The following is a 23,505-nucleotide window of genomic DNA, read 5'->3' as shown; positions in this document are numbered from 1 at the left end:
TAAATATTCCAAGCACGAGAAAATTCAAACTACCAACCTGATGTTACCAAACACAGAGCTGACTCTTCCAAGCTAGTATGAACCAGTTCCAGTGAAGTCCACACCTTTCCATATGAATATGGAATCCACACAATCCACTTACACTCTGAGTGGGATCCTCAACTCTCACCTCAGTTATGGAAGCAAAGGACATCACACGTGTGTGTGTGTGTGTGTGTGTGTAAATATATACATATTGGACACACATGCACATTTCTACACTCAGCCTGATAACTCTACAAACAGACCACCTAAATTTACATACCTAGATATACACATAGTCTAAATTTTTACAGACAAAGTCCTATATAACTTGAATATCCAACTGCCTCTCTTACTGATACAGGTTGGGACCTGGCACCCTTGGCTGCAGGGGCTGCAGTGGTTGCACCTGGACAAACATCTCCTGGAGAATGAAATACAGCAAAAGTATAAAGGATGAAAAAGAAGTATGTGCTTGCTCATTTGGGACAAATTGTGAGAAAAAAAAAACTTCCACTTCTGAAGAACAGAGAGCAAAAGCAGGGTACCATGCACACCCCCTACATGCACCACCACTAAAGGGGTGGGAAAACCACCTCAGCCACCCCCCCTGGCCCAACCCCTGGACATGCCCCTACCCTCACCCCATAGAAGGAACTAGCTCACCCCTGCTCAGTGAGCAGGTGAACAAGGGAAGCTGGTGATTGCTTCTGCACCTCTCTGCTGAAGCAGGTGTCCTGAATAAAGCCTTCCTGATTTTCTCTTCTGGCATCTTATCAATTGCTCTTGATTAAGGAAGGCCAAGAACCCTAGCTGGTAACACTCCAACTCTATACACATCCAAACCATGAATACAAACATGTGCAACCTACCTACCAACCAGCTGTCCATGTTGAATACCCACATTGCTGTGGCTGTGGCATAGGCATGAAGCTGCAGGTCTGATGTGACTCCTAGCCTAGGAACTTCCATATGCAGCAGGTGTGGTCCCCAAAAGGACAAATAAATAAAAAGAAGGGGAAAAAACTGATCTCTAGGACCTTTAGTTCTTTAAGGCAAAGTTCTGCATCTATTTACCCCAAGCTCCCAGTCCCTCCCACTCCCTTCCCCTCCCCGTGGCAACCACAAGTCTATTCTCCAAGTCCATGATTCTCTTTTCTGTGGAAAGATTCCTTTGTGCTATATATTATATTTCAGATATAAGTGATATCATATGGTATTGGGCTTTCTCTTTCGGACTTACTTCACTCAGAATGAGAGTCTCTAGTTCCATCCATCATGCTCCATCACAAGTCTAAGATGTAGTTCTCTGTGAATATTTTAATTTTCAACCAGGAATAAAGAAAGATTTTTTTAAATGAAAATGATAGGGTGGTTGGTGAGCTTGGGTTAATAGATACTAACTACTGCCTTTGGAATGGATTAGCAATGAGATCCTGCTGTGTCGCACTGGGAACTATGTCTAGTCACTTATGATGGCACAGGATAATGTGTGAAAATAGAATGTGTACATGTATGTGTAACTGTGTCACCAGGCTGTACAGTAGAAAAAAAATTGTATTGGGGAAATACCTATTAAAAAATAATACTAACAAAGGCAGAATCAGATCTGAAACACTAGCTGTCCTCCCTTAAGCTGGACAATAATGATGTTTACAAATGGTGTGGGGGTCAAGACCATGAAAATCCCGCCACGACATCTGCACAACACACGGGTTCCCCTGGCAAATGCCCTCTCCCACTGAGGTCAGACCATGAAAATCCCTCCACGACATCTGCAGAACACACAGGTTCCTGGGGCCAAATGCCCTCTCCCATTGAGGTGTGCCCTCTGAGTCCCCAGAGAGCTTCCGTCCATGTCGCCCATTCTCCTCTTCCATTCACCCCTTTCCTTTCTCTCCACAGCATCTCCACTGCTGGGCACGGATGTGGTCATGCACCCTGGGGCCTCATGCTCCTATCTTCCCCTCACTCCTGGCTCCCAACCCCAGCCAGCTTGGGAGCAGCACCTGCCACCGCCCATGGCCCCATTACTCCTGCCTGGCAGCACCCTATTGCAGCCAGCTCGCCCCATGACACCTCGGGTGACTCCTGCTGACCATGGCCCCATTGCCCCAGGGCTTGGCAACATCCCTGTCCCATTCTGGTCAGGAGGGAGGTCAGCATTGCCCCACCAGTCTCAGGCCTTTGGGTGCCCTCAGGCTCCCCTCAATGGGAATGCTTCCAGGGCCCTCATGGGGAGTGCTTTGTGTCCTGCACCCCTTTGCATAGCAAGCCCTGCGGAGGACAACGGGGTGGCTGCCCCGGCTAAGGCAGCAGCTCAGGCTGCCAAGGGAGACTTGGCCCCAGGCCTTCCTCCTCAAGCTGCACCACCAGCTGCCCAGATGGCCTTCATCCTGCCCCCAGGGACCTCTGGGCCGTGGCCACATGGCACCTCTGGGGCAGGCAGCCTGCATGCCTCCCAGCACACGGGCCCTCAGGAAGACGCCTCTCACCATAAGAGCGTCTATCAGAACTTCCGACGCTGGCAGCGCTTCAAGTCCCTGGCCCGCAGCCACTTGCCCCAGAGCCCCGATGCAGAAGCTCTCTCCTGCTTTCTCATGTAAGTGACCTCTCAGACTCTCATTAGCTCAGCTGGAGCCTTCACATATACAGGACCTTGGCATGGACTCCCTGCTTAGGTTTCCAGGCATCCTTTCACCTCTAAAGAAGGAGGGTTGACAGCAATGTCCATGCTATGAGGAGGCACGTCTGCACTCAGATGTGTCCCACGTCCAGTCCATGACATCCCGTCCGTGCCTTAGCTCAGCTACCACCACCATGCAAGACCAGTTGTCTCACTTTCTGCACTGCCATGATAACATTGAGTGCAGGAGAGCAGTCCGAGAGGGTCCTGCTCGGATGTGAGGAGCCATAGGGGCCAGCGTTTGAATGGGACCTGCTTCTCTGGTGCTACCTCCTTTCAACATGGACCTGGGCCTATGGCAGCCAGTGGGTATCACTTCAGATAAGCTTAGGACATTCAGGCCCAGGACGGAGCTTTCTGCATGCCCGGTCCTTGTTGTTCTGAAGAAGTCCAGTGTGAACGGGGAGGTGGTCGAGCTGTCCTAAGGGCAAGGGTCTATCCTCCTAGAGCTGCGAACCTGGCAGGAACATCTCTCCTAGACCCGAGGTCCCTCCGAAAAGGGGGACTAGGCCATCTAGTGCAGAGACCTGGGCACAAGAATCCTTGGGCTTCTCAGACCTGTTAGCTGGTAGACTGGCGCCTGCCCTCCCGCATTGATGGGGCTGCATTTTATATGAGATGGCAACCCGCCCCCAGCCCGAGTGTCCCAGCTATAGCCAGGGAGTGGACAAGCATCCTCTGGTGAGTGGGAGGTGGTGGCACCAGGCACCAGGAAGGCTTGTCTTTGCTCTCCAGACACCCTCATCTCCCCCTCTTGAGCCTGGGTTTGGCAGGGGTGGGGCACATGGAGGCCTTGGAGCTGGGTGGGGTTGGGCAGTTGGGGGCTGGGCTGTACCAAGAGACTGACCCTGAGGGCTTACAGCCCAGTGATTCACACCCTGGCTCACCTGAAGCCCACCATGACGCTGGAGGAGGGCATGCGGCAGGCCATGCAGGAATGGCAGCACATGAGCACAGTTCAGAGGATGGCCTTTTATGAAATGGCAGCAAAGTGAGTCAGGGTCCTGGGCCATGGGCGACATGGTGGGGTGGGTGGTGAGTGATGGGCAGGCCCCAGGGCAGGATCTGGCTCTGGTGCTAGCAATCAGAGAGGATGCAAGAGGAGGCTGGCACCTGACACCTCCTGTTCCCTGAATCCCCAACCCCTATTGGCCTCCAGAATCCCCTCTGCCACCTGGAGAGCTTGGCTCTTCCAGCCTGCCTGTCCCAGGTGCTCTGCCCTACCATGATGCTGATGTGGGGAGGCCTCAGGATGGCCTTGGGGAGCACGGCAGCCCAGGAGGGGGTCCCCTGAAGGCATGGGGGCTGTGCAGGGGTGAGGACTCCATCCAGCAGCCTGGCACCCCTTCAGGCTGGTTGCCTGGCCGTCACTGACCTAGCATGTGGTAGGCCTCTCCTCATGAGCGGTGGCTGGAGTGGGCAGCCGGCCATCCTTGGGGAAGCCCATGGGTCTCTGGCCCTCCCTGTCATTTCTGCATGTGAACCTCCTAGTTTCCAAACAAAACCAAAGGAGCAGCTAGCCCTCAGTGGCAAGAGATGCCTCACCTCTAAGGGTAGGATCCCCATTCCAGCCTGTGCTGGGCCTTGTCTCATGCGTGCTTTCCCAGACTCTCACTCCCAGCCCCAGGTTCTGGGTTCAGGCCAGGGCTCTGTGGGGACACATGCCTGACCAGGCCACTGGCCATCTCCATTGTTTGGGTCAGACAAGGTCTGGGGGCACATGAGCAGGGCCAACAATGCCCACCATGTGTCCCTAAGCCTGGTCCCAGAGATTGACCTGGGTCTCTGCTGGGCTCATGCCTTCCAGCTCCAGGGCTTGTCAGGCAGGAGGAGGCCCAGATCTTGGACCTGCGCCAGAGCAGCTCCCTGCTGTGACCTCAGCACCTCACAGGGCCCTGACAGCCCCAAGGACACCCTCTCCTCACCCCCTCGGTCCTGCTGCCCTGGGTGGGCTCCAGAGCCCAGGTGGTTTTCTCACTGGGGCCTGTCCCTCAACACCCCCCAGGTTCATGCAATTTGAGGCAGAGGATGAGATCAGCATGGGGAACGTGTCCTGCACAACGTGGGCACAGGGCTTGCCTCCTCCAGCTCCAACAAAGCTGGCTCCTCAGGAACCCACATCACGCGAAAGGGGCACTCAGTCTCTAAATCACCTTCCCCCTGGACGTTAAGGCACAGGTAAGAGAGGCCTAGGCATGGTCCCTGTTCCCAGATTGGTCCTTTTCCCTCAAGGGGGCATTGGTCTTTCAACACGGATAGCCCCCGAGGGGGTCTCAGTCACCTCTTTTCCCCTCTGCGGTGTGGACCTGGTCCATTTAGAACCTCATCACCCTCCTCCCTGTCTAAGGGGCCCCTGTGAAATCTGCCTAACAAGTGTGCTGGTGGGGAGACCCTTGATCATTAGATGTTCCACACGTTCTCACACCTGACTTTTACCTGTCCCTGACTTGAATCTGGCCTCCCACAAAACCTGAGGCTCTGGCTGCTCCTCCCCCTTCCCACAGGCATATCCATTGCCCCACAACAATGCCCTCCCATGTGCCTGCTCAGGGGTCAGCTTCTGGGCGCTGGGTCCCCTCACTTTCCCTTCCTCCTGCTCTGCCTCAGCCTGTGCTCCAAGGAAACACAGCCCCAGGGTCCAGCACACCCACCCAAGGCCACGCAGAGCCTGGCAGCTGCTGGAGAACAAGGCCCCCAAGGAGATTCCCCCTGAGGCTCGCAGGGAGCATGGGGACATCCCGCAGGCACTGGTGGGTCCTGGACCCTCAGCCACAGGGGAGTCAGATATGGAATGTCAAGACGATGGATATGAGCTGCCACAGGTCGAGGATGGCTGCTTCCCAGACCCGGATCTCCTCAGCTACATGGACAAGCTGTGTTCCCAGGAGGACTTTGACACCAAGGTGGGCTGGGCCTGGAGTCTGAGACTCCAGGATTCCAGGGAGAGATGCTCTTCGCACCCTAGTTCTGGCTTTGGCCCAGGATAATGGGATTTAGGCTCTGGTCCTTGACCCTGACATCTGTGTGTCTTCCTGTGTGTCTGAGTGTACTTTGGTGCATAGGATGTGTATATGTGGATGTGAAAGTTGTACATGTGTGTGTGTGTCTCTGTCTTTGGAGGCCTTTGTGTGTCTGTGTCGGTGCCTATGTGTTTGTGCTTTGGAGCCCATGTGTCTGCATGTGCACCTGCTTGTGAGTGTGTGTGTGTGTTTATGTGAGAGTAGACAATACCTATGGGAGTTTGAAAGCTCCCCCTTTGTGAGGGGGACTCTGGATTGGCCTCTGCTAGTCACGTTTCCCCCAGGCCTTCCCGCCTCCCAGGGCACTCCTGCCAAGGCTGCTCACAGCCTCTTCCTTCCATTCCAGGTGGAGGCAGTCATTCACCCCCGATTCCTGGCAGAGTTGCTTTCCCCAGAACCAGAGCTGGATCTCTCGGGCCTGGCTGAGGAGCTGCAGCAGGAGGAAGGACTCTCCCCTGAAGAGGTGGCCAGGGGAGGGACTGACACTAGGGAGACTGGGGGCACGGGGGAACCCAGGTGACCCTGGAAATCCAGGAGGAAAGGACCCAGGTCAGCCAGGGCCGGGGAGGGCCCTAGAGCAGGAGGCCCTGAAGGCTCTGTCCTTCCCTCCCCTGACAGAGAGGCCCTGCACCCGTGAGGCTGCCCAGGTGGGAGCAGGCCAGGAGGAATGGAAGGGGAGGAGGGGAGCTGGGGACAGGGCAAGGACCCTGCTTGGGAGAAGGTCCAGGAGGAAGGCAGGAGTGCCACAGGCTCTGTCTGTGGATGTGAGTCCCATCTCACCTCCCCCTGCCCATAAGCCCCGGCTCTCCCTGGAGGGTACAGAGCTTTCACTGTCCACCTCTCTCCCACCAGCTGGTGCAGACACAAGTCCTGGCCTTGGAGGATGATGACAGGGTGTCAGTCACCCCCAGTCACAGTGCACCCCACCTGGACTCAAGACCTTCAGAGTCTGTGGCCCAACACGATGCCCAGAGGAACGAGCAAGGCCCACAGCCCGGGGTCAGAGATGAAACCTGGACACCCCAGATGGATTTCCATGGCCATCTAAGGCACCCCCAAACAGACAGGGGCCTGTTCAGGCACAAAGGCTCTGTGCCCGCTCCAGGATATCAGGAGCCCCCTCAGGCTGGAACAGCACAGCCATTTCCTCGCCAGGGCACCAAGCGCTCGGGCCCTCCATCAGGACCCAGGGCCAGCAAGGGTCTCAGGGAGGCCTCTCCTCTTAGTGGAGCCCCAGGGCTGGGTCACGGGTTCAGTGAGGATGAGGAGGAGCTCCCCAGCCTGGCCTTCCTCTTGGGCCTTCACCACAGCCTGCTGCCCTGGGGGCTGCCACAGAGCCCTGTCCCTGCCTCGGGTCTTGTCTGCACTGCAGGGCAGAGGGCCCAGCAAGCTTCCCAGGCCCCCTTTCCCCAGAGAATGGGCCTCATCTCAGGCCCCCTGGAAGCTGCCAAGTGTAGAAAGCGGGCTCAGTGTGGAGGCCTGGCTGCTGCTGAGGAGCTGGGGATGGAGAGTTGCTTTTGTGCCATTCAGCCCTCTGGACACTCACCAGTCTTGAGAATGGAGGCTGGAGGCAGCCCTTACCTCTAGAGAGTTTCTCTCTGCCTCTCTGAAGTGGCCAGATGACAGACTGTGGTGATTCTCCAATCATCCAGTGTGTCCCGTGTGGGTGGCTTAGCCAGAGAAGAAAAGGCTTGTCTGTCAGGACAGGACTTTCTGCTTCACTGCCTTGTGCATGGAGAACATCCAATAGTCTCAGCTGGATTTCTGCAGTGTACAATATGGTGGAAGCAGATGCCTCATAGTCCCAATGAGGATGAAGCAAAGGGAATGGGGAGTGGAATTTCATGGTCTATTAATGTCCTGGGTGGAGTATTTCATCTGGTCAAGCTCAGTGGTCCCACCCTCACCAGCCCACTGGCATCAACCCCCTGGTAGCTTTCAAGTGAGCAATGCCTAGGACTTTCACTAGATCAGGCGTAGTGTTCCTGTTGTAGTGAAGAGGGTTAAGGATATAGGGTTGTCTCTGGGAACTTCCATATGCCACAGGTGCAGCCCCCAAAAAAGAAGAAACAAAAACAAAACCCCTGAAAAGTCTAGAATTAATGTTAAGGTGCAGGGACTGTACATGAGGAATTCACTAATGTTATTCAATCCATAAAAAATGAAATAATGGGAGTTCCTATTGTAGCTCGGCTATAAGAATCCTGACTAGTGTCCATGGAGACATGGGTTTGATCTCTGGCATCGCTTAGTAGGTTTAGTTTCTGTCACTGCTGTCAGCTGTGGTGTAGGTGTCAGACACACCTCAGATCCTGCTTTGCTGTGGCTGTGGAATAGTGCAGCAGCTGCAGCTCTGATTTGACCCCTATCCAGAAACTTTCATATGCCACAACACAGCCTTAAAAGAAAAGAAAAAATTGGGAGTTCCCATCGTGGCTCAGCGGAAACTTATCTGACCAGCATCTGTAAGGATGCGGGCTTGATCCCTGGCCTCACGCAGTGGGTTGAGGATACTGCATTGGCTTGAGCTGTGGTGTCGATCACATAGCAGCTCAGATCTGGTGTTGCTGTGGCTGTAGCTCTGATTAGTCCCCTGGCCTATGAACCTCCATATGTTGAAGAGTGTGGCCACAAAAAGACCAAAAAAGACAAGAAAAAATTGAATGCAATAGAAATTGCAGAAATGAAAGTTGAACAGACCATAACCAAATAATATTTTAGGGAGATTCCATATGGCTCAGCAGATGAAGAATCTGATTGGTGTCCATGAGGATGCAGGTTCAATCCCTGGCCTCATTCAATGTGTTAAAGGATCCAGTGTTAACATGAGCTGTGATGTAAGTCACAGATGTGGCTTGGATCTGGCATTCTCTGATTTGACCCCTAGCCTGGATCTTCCATATGCTGCAGGTGTGGCCCGAAAATGACAACCAGTCAATCAATATAATAATCAAACCGTGGTTTAATGGACAATACATTCACAGAATCATAGAAATTACCAACATCCACAAGGTGGGGATTTGTTTCGTATTTGTTTCCAGTGAGCCATGATGGGAACTCTGAGTATTGCATCTTGTCAAACTTCCTGATGCTAACCTCACCAGCCTACTAGCATCAACACCCAAATAGCTTTAGGAAGAGCAAGACCTAGGATTTTAAAAAGACAAGGAATAGATTTCCTGCTGTGGGGAAGAGGGTTAGGTATCCAGCATTGTTCCAAAGAACTTCCATATGCCACGAGTGTGGCCCACAAAAAAAAGGAAAAAAAACAAAACAAAAATAAAACTGAAAAAAGTCTAAGATTAACATTAAGGTGCTTGGACTGTAAATGAGGAATTACACTAATGTTCTTCAAGCCATAAAAGGAATGACATAGACAGTGTTCCTGTCACAGCTCTGAGGTAATGAACCCAACTTCTATCCATGAGGACATGGGTACAATCCCTGGCCTTGCTCAGTGGGTTAAGGATCCGGTGTTGCCATGAGCTGTGGTGTAGGTGTCATGTAGGTTTGATCCTGCATTGCTGTAGCTGTGGCATCGGCCAGCAGATGGAGCTCCAATTCCACCCCTAGCCTGGGAACTTCCATATGTTGAGAGTACACCCCCCCCAAAAAAAAAAGAAAAAGAAAAAGAATGAAAGAGAAATTAATAGAAATTTCATTCAATAGAATCAGCTGTAGCTCACATTTGACCCTTAGCCAGGGAATCTATATGCTGTAGGTGGAGCCTAACTTGACAAAAAATAAATAAATAAAATCAATAGTGGTTTAATGGATGATACACTCACAGAATCAGAGAAATGGCCACTGTCCACAGGGTGGGTAAAGGAGGTTCCTAATTCCAGCGGCAGTATGACTGGAGCTTGTCTGAAACAGAGGCAGGTGCTGGGCAACCTTTGCATATGATATACACCAAGGGGAAGCCTGCCCATTGACAACAGGGAAAGGCTCAACCCCAAAACCCTCAACATGGAACCAGAGCATTGGGTGAAGGAACACACTTGACAGAGGCTGTGGGCCGCCTAGTCTGGGTTCTTCTCCTTACCAAATCATGGTATGTTTCTCTAAGAACAAGGCAAGGAGTAACCCTTTTCTAAATCACAGACATCATATCTTAACGATACAGCTGTTACAATTGTGCAGCCAATGTGCTTTGTTTGAACGGCATTTTTAAGTGGTGGGTATGGAGCAGTGTGTTCCTGAGAGGATTTGGGCCATCTGGCTCACAGGTGACCTCTTGCCACACAGGCCAAGTGACACATCTGTAACCAGGGTGATTTCCCAGGCACTGCCTTCCTTCCTCAGATGGCAGGGATGCAAAGGGTTTGAAAGGGGGCACAGAGCACAGAGCCATCACCTACGATCCCCTGACTGCCTCTGCCTGGGGGGGAGGAGCTTCCTGCTGTCACAGAAGCTATTGCTAGCACACCAGTCATTGGAGGAGTTCTGGATCCCCAACATTTTCCTACTCAGAAGCAGGCAGGAGATATCAAGGATGGTCCACGGATGTAGCTAAGGGTCCTTCTTTTAGGGGAAACTTGCTTATGTTCAAGAGGTGCAGGTATAGCATATGGCAGTTCCCAGGCTTGGGGTCAAATTAGAGCTGCAGCTGCAGGCCTACACCACAGCCACAGCAATGACAGTTCTAAGTCTTGTCTGTGACCTACACCACAGCTCACAGCAACACTGGATCCTTAACTTAGTGAGCGAGGCCAGGGATCAATCATGAATGCTCATGGATACTAGTCAGGTTCATTTCCGCTGCACTACAACGGGAACACCTAGAGGAGAGTTTTTAAAGAAACTGCTAAAATGAGGTCACTAAGGTGGCCCCTAATACAATATGACTGGTGCCCCTATAAAAAGGGGAAATTTAGACCCAGAAACACACAGAGGGATTCTGATGTGAGGGAACAGGCAGAAGATGGGCATCTAGAAGCCAAGGAGAGAGGCCTCAGGGCAAACCAACCATGCGCATATCTTGATCTCAACAGTTACTTGATACATTCTTGTTGTTTAAGCCCCATTGCCCGTGGGATTGGTGATGGCAGCTGGAGCTGACTGATATACTCTCTCTGAAGGCCTGTACACTCCCACCACAGGATGGAGCCTGCAAGTGAAGACACCCTCTCTGTCCCCAGCTGGGCTCCACCAGCATCCTCACCCCTGCCTTCCTCCTGAGACAGCTTCTCTGCCAGGGCCTGTTTCCTTTTCCAGGGAGTCAGACAGTGGACCTCAATGGCAGAGGTACGGATGGAGGTCAGGAGGGGCTGTAGGGCCCCAAGGCAGGAGCAGGAGGAGTCTTTCATTTGTTTATTTGGGATTGCAGGCTTGGTTTGTGGGGTGGCCACTGTTGGACGGAAGTGCCAAGATGGGGCCATGGAAAGCTGATGGAGCTGGTGGGGGAGGGGCCGCAGTTTCCAGAGAAGAGACTGGACTCTGAGGCAGAGACAGGAGCACAGGAGCTGGGCGGGTCAGCACCAGGCCTGCCACGGGACCTGGAGCACAAACAGCAGCAGGGTCCAGGTCTCTGAAGGCACAAAGGCTGTGCCAGGCCCAGGCGAGCCAGCAGCCTGCAGAGACTGGGATGGAACCTGGGTGTGAGGAGGAGGGGCCATGGGCTCAGGGAGGGGTGTGCACTTCTGGATCTCGTCAATCCAATGGGAGAAGTAGCTGACATTGGTGAAGATGCTGGGGTAGGTGGGATGTCGGCAGTCCAAGCCCCAGCTGGCCAGCCCCACCAGAACCCATGAACTGAGGAGGTCACAGACGAGGGGACCCCCGGAATCACCCTAGGAAAGAGAGGGGAGTTACTGTGAGCAACTGAGTTAGGTCAGAGGAGTCTCTGCCATCTACGGTCCCTCAGGTGGACTTCTGGGAAGGTCCAAACACCAGCATCCCACAGCAGACCAGCCTGTTTAAGCCATGCAGGGAGGCAATGGCATCATGTTTTAGGAAGCCCCTGATTGACCCTCAGGACAATCACAGGTTTCAATCTATGATCATATGGGCCCCTGTGCCCAGAGACAGCCTGGATATCCCTGAAAAGGCACTGTCCAAGGAAGAGAAGGGACAGCTACACCCACAGTGCCCAAGAGCGTTGGTCTGGGAGTGGAGCCTGGCCAGCTCAAGCCCCTGCAGACCTCAGCTCTGGCAAGACCCTGGGCTGCACCAGCACACCCCTTACCTGGACCCTCTTCATTTTTCATTCATTTAGTCATTTGGTTTACTTTCAACACCTTGGTTGAGCAATTTCAGAAGATGCCCATACCCTGGCCTGGTGGAGGCAACCTGTATTGTTCAGGGAGTCAGTGGGGGTTAGAAAGAAATCTGCTGGGACTTACTAGAGTTCATGCTTTCAGGGCAGGGCCATCTGGTTGGAAATCTCCTCATGTCATCAGCCAAAGGGAGGGTCTGGTCCTTGTGGCTGGGGGTAGAGGGGCAGGGGCCATAGTCACGCTTGCTGCTCCTCCACTTACCCATCCAACATGTGCAGCAAGCAGCCAGGAAGCCTCTGCCCTGGGCACAGGGTCTCCTCCTTTGTGGTGCTTTTGTCAATAAGCCAACCAGCCTGCCATTGGCAGATGTGACATGTGGAAACAAGCCATGGAAGGGTCAGGACAGGAAGGGAAGGGCACTGCATCAAGTGGAGGTGAAAGGCTACTCTTCTTGCACTAGGAAACACAAGGTAGTGTTTCCAAGTGGGAAACAACTGAACTTTCTGAATCAGGAGCACTGGGAGGAGTAAGTGCAGACCAGGGAAGGAGGGATATGCCAGGTGGGTGGGAGGAAGAGCAGTGACATGTGGGGAGTGAGGAAAGTATATGGGACGAGGGGTCTCAGGGCCTATGGCAGAGGGTAGGATTTGATCCCCATGGAGAACTGTCTAGGTCATGTCTAGTGCCTGGATCAGTCCAGCGCTGTGTGGAGAATGAACCAGCTGGGAGGCAGCTACAGGAGAGATTACTGATGGAGAGGAGCCAGGTGGTAAGAACAGTCAGATTTGGAACAATAGTTTGAAGCTGCCTATAGGACCTGTCAAATCTGAGCCTTTCTGTCATTAACCATGGGGGGAAGTGCAGAGGGATAGAAGCAGGCTGAGCATGGAGCCCTGGGGTCCCAGCATTTAGAGGTGGGAGGGGAGGGGACCAGGCATAGAGCAGAGCATCTGGTGAGTGCCTGGGCCCAGGAAACAGGAGGGAGACTTGCTTAAGTGCCAAGTGAGAGGAGGACTCAGATCCACAGGCGGTTCTGGTGAGACAAGCTATTGGGGATGGTGGCCTTGAGGTTTTGGATAGCAAGCTGGGGACACTCCTAGGTGGAGTGGGTTAGATTCAGGACTGTTGGGAGGAGTCTTTGGGGGAAGGGAGGTAAAGAAACTGAGCAGTAGATGGTGCGCATTTACACAGGAGCCGTGGAAGGGGCGTCAGAGGACATGGAGCAGGAGAGACTCTGGGCATGGCAGGGATGGAACTTGAGGCTGAGGAGAGAGGGAAGACGCTGGGATAGACGGTGTGTAGGGTTGTCAGGACGAATGACTCTAGTCTGATTGGCTGCTTTTGGGGTTCTCAGTGAAACAAGCAAGATCTCCAGCTGAGAGGGCGGGGTGGGGGAAGTGGCAGGTTGAAGGGGAGCGAAGGGTACATGGTGTGGCTGGCCAAAAACAACCCTCAGAGATGCCCATCCTCATCCCTGAAACCTGTGGCTATTAGCTCATGTAGCAAAGGGGACTCTGCAGCAGTGATGGAGTTGAGGATCTTGAGCTAAGAAGGTTTTCCTGGATTCTCTGGGTGGTCCAATGTAATCAAGATCCTCATAAGGAAAGAGAGACGCAGGAGGTCAGAGTCAGAGCAGAAGATGTGACGGAAGCAGAGTCAGAGGTGTTGCACTTTGAGGACGGAAATGCTGTGAGCCAGGGAATGAGGGTGGCCTCTAAAAAGCTGGGAAAACCAAGAAAACATTCTCCCCTAGGAAAGCCTCCTGAAGGAACCCACCTGGCCAACACCTTGATGTTAGACTTTTGACCTCCAGAAATATAAGATAAATTTCCGTGGGTTTAGCCATTCACTTGGAGGGGATTTGTCACAGCAGCTCCAAGTAAGGCACCTTCTTGGAGACAGGGAACGTGCCATCATTACTTCAGCCCTTCCCCTCTGTGGTCCCCACCTGGGGTGGCCTCAGACCTCTGCACGGTGGACCCCCTCCCAGCTGTGTGAGGCCAGTGGAAGGCCTTTCCCTGTTCACTGCAGCCCTCAGGGATTCACACAGGGGACCCATGCAGTTGCGGAAATGATGACGGATTCTGAGTCAGGCTCCAATAGCCTCCTGACTCCTGGAAAGCTCTCAGAAGGCAGGAGAGAGCCTCCTCTGGGACCATCTGTTCTACTGCATCCACTTTTCTAGGGCAGATGTCGGTACAGCCCTCATAGCCTCAGGGGGCGCCCCTTGAGAGGTGGTGATGCGACTACACCAATGAATTTCCTCCAAGGTTAACTGCGCTACCTGACTTTTCATTATTGTTTCTATATTCTTTAAGGTGGACTCTGGAAGTCTTTAAAAAATTGAGATGTTCCCATTGTGGTTCAGCAGGTTAAGAGCCTGACTAGTACAAATGAGGATGCAGGTTCAATCCCTGGCCTCGCCTAGTGGGTTAAGGATCTGGCATTGCCACAAGCTGTGACATAGGTCCTAGAAGTGGTTCAGATCTGGCATTGCTGTGGCTGTGGCAAGGGCTGGAAACTGCAGCTTCCATTCAACCCCTAGCCTGGGAACTTCCACATGCTGCAGGTAGGGCAGGAATAAAAGAAAGGAAGGGAAAGGAAGGAAGAAAGAAAGGAAGGGAAGAAGGGAGAAACCCCAAATCTAAGGTATCATATGAAACGTGAGCTACAGTTTGCACTACTGTAGACACAAAGCAAACCTTGCGTGTGCACTCTTGCATGTGTATGCATGTGCATGCATGTGTGTGTGTGTGTGTGTGTGTGTGTGTGTGTGTGTGTGTGTGTGTGTGTCTGTGTTGGGCAGGGCCGGAGCAGTGAATTCCACCTTCAGCAAGAGGTTGGGTCTAAGCCAGGTACAATCCAGAGAGAGGGAGGCAAACCAGGCCAGGAGACTGGAAGCCAAAACTTGTTAAGTACCTACTGAATGCCAGGCACAGTGCTGCATTTCTATAGGAACCTTCTTCAATGGAGGCCATGAGAAATTCCACTTCATGGGTGAGGAGACTTAGCTAAGGCCACAATCCCAGTCAATGGAACCAGGTCTGTCTTGCCCCACAGTCTGAGCATTGAGTGCCTTGGCAGGCTCTCTCTCCTCAGACCTGTTTCTGGACCCCCTGTGCAGAGGGAGGGGCCCTTGTGGGGAGAGGTGGGAGCCCCAGGTTGGAGGGTGGGGTCCAGAGCAGGTGACATGGCAGAAGATGAATCTAGGTGGAATCTCTCAGTCAGGCGGTGGTAGGTGAAAGGGGAGGCAGGAGGGGGGTCATTTGCTGGGACTCCCGAGTGTCCAGCTCAGGGGTATTCTCAGCCTGGAGAGAAACCAGCGGAAGAGTGGGGTCGAGGGGCACTATGAATATCCAGCAGGTGAGCAGACACAAGGCTCTGGCCTTGAGCTCCACTGTCATAATTCCTGCAGGAGAAGGGAGGTGGACAAGGCTGTAAGGGAGGTCCATGGTGACAGCCAGATGTGGACTGGGCAGGGTGGGGGCTGAACACTTGTTCCACTTCTGGGTGGAGCTGGCTCTGTGAGGAGGCCAGACCAGGCCAGGCAGCTACAAATCTATTCTACTGTTTAAGAACTGGGAACCAAGAAATATGGGTCTGCCTTCTACCAGCAGCTCACTGGCCTGCCATGAAGATAGCTATCCATGTGGCCTTCTCATGGGCCAGGCTAAAGTCACAATCCCAGTCATCTTGTCCCTCCTGTGTGCATCTCCTGGGGTGCCAAGGCATAGTGCCACAAACTGGGTAACTATAAAAACAATGCAAATGTATCCTCTCACGGTTCTGGAAGCTGGAAGGCTGAAAGCAAGTGTCTCTGTGTCTAGCCCTCTTCACACAAGTCATTGGTACAGGGCCCACTTAAAATTTACAATGGTCACATCTCAAGATTCTTAACTAATCACAGCTGCAAAGACTTATTTCCAGAGAAGGTCACATTCTGAGATTCCAAATGGATACAAACTTAGGGGACACTACCCAACCCCCTACACCACCCTTTCAACAATCCCATGAAGGAGGCCTCAGACTCCTACACCATGAATAGGACACAGGCTCAGATGGTGAAAAGACCACCCAAGGGCAGAGCAGTGCCTCTAACTCCAGAACCCTCACCCTCTGCCCTCCACTCCACGATGCCATCTGTGTAAGAGCTTGGCACCCAATGCCAGCTCAGGGTGCTGGGCCCTGAGGGGATGTGGTGAAGGCCTGGAGGCCAGGTGAAGCTTGGAGTCAGAACACGCAGGCCCTCCTTATTTTACGGGAGTGCTTTCCCTGTTTGGGCCTGTTTGCCCACTTCTAAAATAGGACACTACAGAGAGTGGATAGACATCTTCACAATTCAACAGTACACTCATGTCTGGAATGTATATCATAGACACAAGTACCAAGAGCCCCTAAAGAAAAAGACACAGGGGGAAAAAAACGGAAGGTAAATTAGGAAGAAGATATTCAACAGCAATAAACGTACGGAAGTATATTTCATCCGTCATCAGGAAAATGCAAACCACAATAAATCATCACCATTAGGAAGGATGGAAAGTGCCAAGTGTTGGTGAGCTTGTAAACTCTCAGCCACTGCTGGAATGTGTGGAACTGGTGCAACCCCTCCGGAGATGTTTGGTAACATCTGCCAAAGCTGAACATGCAGATAGCTTTTAATCTAACAGTTCTCCTCAGCGGCTTCTGTGAAATCAAATAGAAAACCTCTGGAAGTGAAATGAAATGAAAAACCTGGAAGCTACTAAAATATCCATCGAGAGCAGAACTGACCATAGAATTCAATTCACACGATAGTGTCTTGCAGGGCAATGAGGCTGAACAAACTATACCTACGTGTGACAGTGTGGATGGACCTCACAAACATAATGTTAAGACGTGAAAATCTGACAACTGGAAATAAGTTCTACTTATGGAAAATTCAGAATCTAATATAAAGTGTTAAGGTGAAGATGAGAGTTTCCATTGAGTGTTGGTGACAAGAAGAGGAGAGGAGTGTTGGCCACCTGGGGTGTAGCACTGTGAAAGTTCATCCAACTACACACGTAGGGAAAGAGTATGAATGCCTTCTTCTGTATGTATATTTCAATAAAGGTTTTAAAATATGCCTCCAGAATAGATGCTGCTGGAGTGTCCTGCCAGTAGTAGATGTCCTCCTGTGCAATGGGCTGAGGAAGGGGCTAGCCTGGGGGACACTACCAAGAGATAGAGCCTGGGAACATAGGTAGAGGGACGAAACAGAAGGTACCAGGGGTCTCCACAAAGAGAGTGGAGGCAACACAGCCTCCCACCATGGAAACTGAGGCCCTGAGAACAGGCCAGGGAAGAAGGGAAATGACCTCACTCACATGGCAGATGGCCTTTCCTGTAGAGAAGTCCCCAACACACAGCATCTCCTCATACACGGAGAAGTTCTTGCTGAGCCTGTGTCCATATACCAGATTACAGAACTGGTTCTCAATGAGGCCCACCTTAGCCTCCTGGAGATGGAAGGGTGTGGGCAGAGGCGCTGTGAGGATAAGAAGGAAGTCAGAGAAGTTTGCTAGAGCTTAGCTACAGGCTCTTCTGCCTTACTGCTCACCACCACCCCTGCATCATAGGGTTTTCTCAGCAAAGCTGAGCTTTCAGCTCTCTATCAGTCTTCTACCTATGCCTAATAAGGCCTCCCCTGTTTCTCAAACTTTTCCAAACTCATCCTTTTCCCACCACCTCTCTCATAGCAATAGACCACACCACTTGTAGTCCATAAAGAAAAAAGGCAAATCCTAGCAATGCATGCCAATCACTGATGCTTAGCAACCATTCACCAACCCACCTACCCTCTCACAAACCATCCTTTCCACTTCCATTTGTCAGTCATTACCTTTCCTTCCCTCCACTAATTCCTCCGTCCATCATCTACCCATCTTGTCTCATGCCCCATTCATCCACTCACCCTTCCATCTATCTGCTGGCCTATCCATCTTTGGATCTATCTCCCCATTCTCCCTCCATCAATCAATATATCCACTCTCTCCATCGCTCTTCCCACCCACTCAACCATCTTACCCTCCATGCACTCATCTTCCTTCCTATCCATCCTCCATCCATCCTCTCATTCAATCACTCATTTATTCATCTGTCTTCAGGTTAGCTATTGTTTAGACACTAGTGATAGAGGGGAACATTTTTAGTTGGGGAAACAGGGTAAGTGAAGTAAACAAGTAGGATTATTTAGCTCTGAGAAGTGTGGTAAGGGAATACAACAGGGAAATGTGACATTATGGATTGCCTGTTTTAGGTTTCACATCAAGGAAAACTCTTCAGAGGATGAGCTGAGTTGTATATCAAAGAAATGAGTCACCCAGATTAGCAGGGAGAGCCTGTGAGGCTGGGGAAACAGCCAAGGTAAAGGTACTGAGGTGGGGACAGCCTCAGAATATTCAAGGCAGGAAGGGGCCTGGTGGATGGAATGGCCTGGGTGAGGGTGCAGTAGGAGCTGAGCAGAGAGGAATGGGGGCCAACATTGCACAGGGCCTGAGAGCCAAGGTGGGACATTTGGACAGTTTTCTAAGCATAAATGAGAAGGCACTGAGGATAAAGAGCAGGGAACTGGCACAACACCTGCTTCAAAGCAAACACTCAGGCAGTTGTGTGGAGACTAAAGTAGGGCACACAGGGTGGGAGCTAGCAGACCAGTCTGGAGGTCCATGCAAGAACGGGTGGTCTACAGGACCAGGGTGGCAGCATTGCCACCTACCCCGCTGCCAGGCCCTGGGGCATAGGCTGGGATATTAAAACAAGAAAGACAGAGTCCCTGTCCTCAAGGAAGAACCAGACTCTGTGTGTGTGTGTGCGTGTGTGTGTGTGTGTGTGTGTGACAATGCTGGGGACCTGGTTATCTGTTCTGTGGTTAGGGATTGTTACTGATACACTATTGAGAAGGGCCAGCAATGCTGGCACATCCCACCCAGTTAAGACAGGGTCTGATCAAAATGCCTCTCCTGATCTCCTATCCTGAGAAACACCTACCAAATTACAACCTTACAAATAATTGCAAATTCACATTCTTTTCCCCCTAATTCTGCCACATAAGCTTGTGCCAAACCATAAACACTCTTTTCTTTAATAAACACTCTTACTCATGAGTTTTTGCCTGCATTTCTTCCCTTTCAATCTTAGAAAAACACAAACTTTTTCTGTGTTACTCAGTTCACCTAATAAACCCACAAAGTAGACAGTTGACCTGGGTTGGGAGAAGTGCAAAGTGAGGTTCAAAGAGTGAAACACTCTTAAGTTGTAGTCATTCTAACTTGACCTTGGAGGCTCACAGGTCAGAAGTCATAAATATGTTTTCTTTCCATTTTTCCTAAGTGCCTCCAATGGGAAATCTTGGTTCCTCAGTGGCCTAGAAGGGGCCAGGCCCCAAGCAGGACCTCTGAGTTGAATCAAGTCATCTTAGATCTATAGTTGATTAAAGCCTTGAAATCAAGAAGCTGACAGATTCCAAGAACCTGAGTTCTTAACATCCAACAGTCAAAGATTCCCAGATTTTCAGAGATTTGCACTTAGGGAACACTGAATTTTAGAATCACACCTTTCAGAACTAGAACCAGAATGGTTCAGTCCTCTGGAAATGAGGCACAGTAGACCAAGGTCCAGCGGTTGTTTTGCCTGGGCACCCCTACTTCCCTCCTCCCCTCCTCTGTCCTCCTTCCCTTCTTCCTCCTCCTCGCTTCCCCCTTATCTGCCCTCCCACCCCAGCCTCTCCCCTACCCCCTCACTTTCCTCGTTGAGCATCCCCCAGCCAGTTATCCAGCAGGATGCATTATTAAGCATCTGCAAGCCAGGGGCTGGGAGGCAGGCAGGGATGATGTAGGAAGTGAAGTTCACAGGAAAGAGCAGATGCAACATGGCTATGTCACTTCCGAAGGGATGAAGCTTCTCAAAGTCTGGGTGCATGACAATCCGGCTCACGGGCATCTCCAGGGTGTGCTGAGTGTGTTCAAACAGCTGCGTGCTTCCTAACAGGACCCGGTAGTTCTCTGGAGCATGGGATTTTCTGGAGGAGGAGGAGCATGCTGTCACCATCATCCCTGAGTGTGGGCTAGGTCTCTTCCCCTGCATATTCATCTAACTGCTGACATCCACCTGGACCCCTGAACCCCCCCATGGTGCCAGCCTTGGTCTCTGCATTCCTAAAGTTCAGGAGCACTTCTTTCTTGAGACTGATATTCTACTTACAACCTCAGACATATGGTTTCTCACCATATCCAAGAATCAGAGGAGTATTGAATCCTTGTGCTGGAAAGGTCTTTGGTGGGCTCATCAAATGAAGGCCCTTGGAGTGTTTACAGGAGATGTTCTGGATTGATCCCAGCTCTACTTTTACCTTCCCAAGGCTCCTACAACCCACCTTATGGCCCCACAATTTTCCTGACCCCTCCCTTCTTTAACCACCTTCCTGCCCAATAGCTGTTTCTCCGCTCAGTTAGAAGCACTTGCCAAAGATCTGTAAGGTAAAGGAGCAACTGAGTGTAGGAAAGAGAACCTTGCATTTACCCTGAACACAGCTGCTCCCATAGAGTAGGTGCTGATCAGATTCTGAGCTCCCAAAGCTCCAGCTCCCAGACCTGGGCTGTGATGTTCCAACTTCCTGGGGATGCCTCCTCATCTGTTCACAAGCTGGGCACTGAGCAGACCCAGGAGGGCCAGGTGTGTCAGACTCCTGAGCAGCCATATCACTCTCCCAGGGTGCCCCATCTCCCACCCGCACAGCCTGGCACCACATCTCCCACATGCACACTAGTGACCATGATTCCTCCTGGGCACACAGTTTTGCAAGAGTAAAAAGTAGAGCCATTCAGCTGCTCACCAGACATGAGGTCCCATGTCCCTGCCTAGACTCAGAAACCTGGAAATGTGGGGACCTTGAGAAACTGTGATCTGAGATTGGTCCACACTGCATGGCAGCCAGAATGGACACTGCTACTCTTCTGGGGCACATCTGTGTTGGGAGACAGGCCCAGGGGCTGAGGACAGAGTCTGGGGAGGGTCTGGGAAAGGGAGCCAGGAGGACAGTCCAGGTAGAAGGTACACAGGTCAAAGGCAGGAATGACATGGACCTCTGGGCCACAGACAGCCCCAGAGGAAAGCCCAGAGGAGCTGGGGTGGGACACCCTCACTCCTCATCCCCTCCATCTCCTCCCCTGCCAGTGCCTCTGCTGGCACCCTAGGAAAGAGGACTCACTTGAGAAAGCAGTGGGCAGCAGAAACCAGCCAGCGAGAGTTGATGAGGACAGCTCCACAGACATGCAAGCCCTGGTACATCAGGCTGGCCTGCCATGGCCACTGGCCAGCCACCACATCCTGACCACCAGAGATCCACCACATCACCTTGGGTTTCCCGCACGCTGTGGAGACTCCCCTGCCACCTACAATAGAGACATGGGTGAGACCCCAAATGCCACTACCAGGGAGGCCCCCTCCACTTCACAGATGGGAAAACCAAGGGCAAGTGTCCAGTGGCCTGGCCAAAAGGACACGGCTGCCTGGACTCTGCCTTTACCAGCTGCCACTGAGAATTTGACAGCAGAGCACAATGGAGCAGGCTTTCTGAGCATGAAGGCCCAGGGCTGTGGTGAGATGCCAAGGGTGACCAAAGGTGGCAACAGCTCATGGCAGCATCTCCGCTGAGCTGGACATCACTGAGGCAGTCTGCCAAAGGCTGGCCATGTGCCAGGCCTTATTTCCCTGAACTAACACACCTCAACAACTCAAGGTCTCAGAAGTTGCCAACATCATGCACTCAAATCATAGCTTCTAAGGGCCGGTGCCCCTCCACTTTGCCCCAGTATCTTAGAGAAGCAGATCTGCAGGCAGGAGTCTGGGGTGATGTGTGACCATGGAACTTAGCAGGACCCCATGAGGCCTCCCCTAGTAGACCCCCACCCATGTCCTCTGCCTGCCTTTTGTCTGTAGAAAACTTTAGTCACAGAGTACATTTACCTGGAGAAGTGGAAAAGAGCAGGAAGAAAGGAAAATAGTCAAGCAAAGCAAAATAATATTTTAACGATTAAACAGAGTAAGAATATTTAGCTCCTCCTCAAGGACTATAGATAATATTCTGAGCCATGTCCTTGGAAATGTTTTGCAGATACTGAAACCCCACCAGGTGGAAGAAGTTACCTATATGCTGCACACAAGCACATAGACCCAAACAAGGTGGAACCAGAAGGTGGATGAGGTTGACTCCCAAGTACCTCACCACCCACCAATCAGAAGAAAGTCTACAAGCTGATCAAGCCCTGCTCTTTGAACCTCACTCACCCCTCGAGGTGGGGGCACACAGCCTTGAGGCTGTTACCCCACTGTGGCCCCCTCTGCCTGGCAAAGCAATAAAGCTGTTCTTTTCTACTTCACCCACAACTCTATCTCTGAGATTCAATTCAGAGCATGTCCACAGAGACTGAGTTTCAGCATCAACCTGGGGAAAGTCACTCCCTGCCTCTGACTCAGGATTCTCCATTTATAAATAAGAGGGGTGGGCGTTCCCTGGTGGTCTAGTGGTTAGGACTTGGTGCTTTCACCACTACGGCCAGGGTTCAATGCCTGGTCCAGGAACTGGGAATCCCACATTAAGCCTCAGCCAGCAGCAGAAAAAATAAATTAATTGATTAAAAAACACTCTATGCAGTGGCCAAAAAATTAAATAAATAAGAGGGAGTGGGCTAATGAAGACAGCCATGGTTCTAGGACCCACACCTGAGGGCAGGGGTGAGGCCAGGGCCCTTAGAGCAGGCATCCTGCTCTAGGGCCTGGGCCCCAGGGACTCAGGGTTCCTCATTCAGCAGTCCTGGGCTTTCCTCCACCCAGCCTCAGGCCGGACCCTGCCAGTGCCCACTTGCACAGCCCCACAAGGGTCCTGGGGCAGTTTCCATCCCAGAGGCCCCTCAGTAGGGGTCCTGTGACCCACCTGTGTTAAGGTGGTCTCTGGGCTGCCTGGTTAGATGGACCTGACCGCAAACAAAAGAAGAGGTTCAGTGACCCTGGGCACCAAGCCCTGGTCACAGTCAAGCCCCCTCAGGCCCTGCAGGCCCACCTTCTCAGCCCCACACAGAGGCCCCCACGCACCTGTGGCTGCCCAGGACAATGGCTGTGCTTCCGGAGTCAGAGGCCCACCCTCCACCGCTCGCATGGCTGCAGGAGCTGGGCCTGGGTAGGCCCAGGACCCTCGCAGGTTTAGGGTGGTGGTGGGCGACCATGGCGGCAGCAGCACCAGCTGCAGCCAGAGGAGGGCCGCAGGCTGGCCTCCTACTTGCGGATGCCTCGCCTCTGAGACCATTGTCAGTGTTGTGGACCTGGGCCTGAACCTGGCCTGACTCAGCCCTGGGCCTGGACCCTGCCCCCGCCCTGGCCAAGGCTTTGAGCCCGCCCCCACCACACCTTGACCCCACCCCAACCCAGCCTTGATCCCAGGTGACCTTCCTATTAACTTTTTTTTTTGTCTTTTCGCCATTTCTAGGGCCACTCCCGTGGCATATGGAGGTTCCCAGGCTAGGGGTCCAATTGGAGTTGTAGCCGC

General features: G+C 52.3%; 2 protein-coding genes across 2 annotated transcripts in view; one reads left to right on the top strand and one right to left on the bottom strand.

Annotated features, from left to right (window-relative positions):
* Positions 1 to 9,030, top strand: part of LOC102160834 (NUT family member 2D-like) — a 135,381-nt gene extending 126,351 nt beyond the window's left edge. The window contains exons 12-17 of the mRNA XM_084994667.1: positions 1,927 to 2,623; positions 3,570 to 3,698; positions 4,713 to 4,885; positions 5,315 to 5,610; positions 6,074 to 6,190; positions 6,580 to 9,030. Of these exons, the coding sequence (XP_084850793.1) occupies positions 5,494 to 5,610; positions 6,074 to 6,190; positions 6,580 to 7,314 (969 nt within the window). The 5' untranslated portion in view covers positions 1,927 to 2,623; positions 3,570 to 3,698; positions 4,713 to 4,885; positions 5,315 to 5,493 and the 3' untranslated portion in view covers positions 7,315 to 9,030. The remainder of the gene's footprint in view (positions 1 to 1,926; positions 2,624 to 3,569; positions 3,699 to 4,712; positions 4,886 to 5,314; positions 5,611 to 6,073; positions 6,191 to 6,579) is intronic.
* A 2,171-nt stretch (positions 9,031 to 11,201) lies between these two features.
* Positions 11,202 to 23,265, bottom strand: LOC110258134 (putative serine protease 47). Its single transcript, XM_084995471.1, has 6 exons — positions 23,055 to 23,265; positions 21,172 to 21,355; positions 19,706 to 19,983; positions 17,291 to 17,451; positions 11,343 to 11,519; positions 11,202 to 11,225 (listed from the first exon to the last, which is right to left on the bottom strand). The coding sequence occupies exons 1-6, from the start codon at positions 23,263 to 23,265 to the stop codon at positions 11,202 to 11,204; spliced, it is 1,035 nt and encodes a 344-aa protein (XP_084851597.1).
* Between the last annotated feature and the right edge of the window lie 240 nt (positions 23,266 to 23,505).

Source organism: Sus scrofa, chromosome 14, assembly GCF_054392235.1.
Source record: "Sus scrofa isolate SSC_HxYL_T2T_F1_AM1 chromosome 14, Sscrofa_HxYL_maternal_Yorkshire_Landrace_v2.0, whole genome shotgun sequence".
NCBI lineage: Eukaryota > Metazoa > Chordata > Mammalia > Artiodactyla > Suidae > Sus > Sus scrofa.
Note: the sequence above shows the minus strand (reverse complement) of the source record. Positions and strands in the feature narration are given on the sequence as shown.

Coding starts and splice junctions, on each gene's coding strand:
- LOC110258134 (XM_084995471.1), bottom strand. CDS start 23,265: ATGGTCTCAGAGGCGAGGCATCCGCAAGTAGGAGGCCAGCCTGCGGCC. Junction 21,356..23,054: donor ATTGTCCTGGGCAGCCACAG/GTGCGTGGGGGC, acceptor TCTCTATTGTAG/GTGGCAGGGGAGTCTCCACA. Junction 11,226..11,342: donor CACCCCTCCCTGAGCCCATG/GCCCCTCCTCCT, acceptor TTTGTGCTCCAG/GTCCCGTGGCAGGCCTGGTG.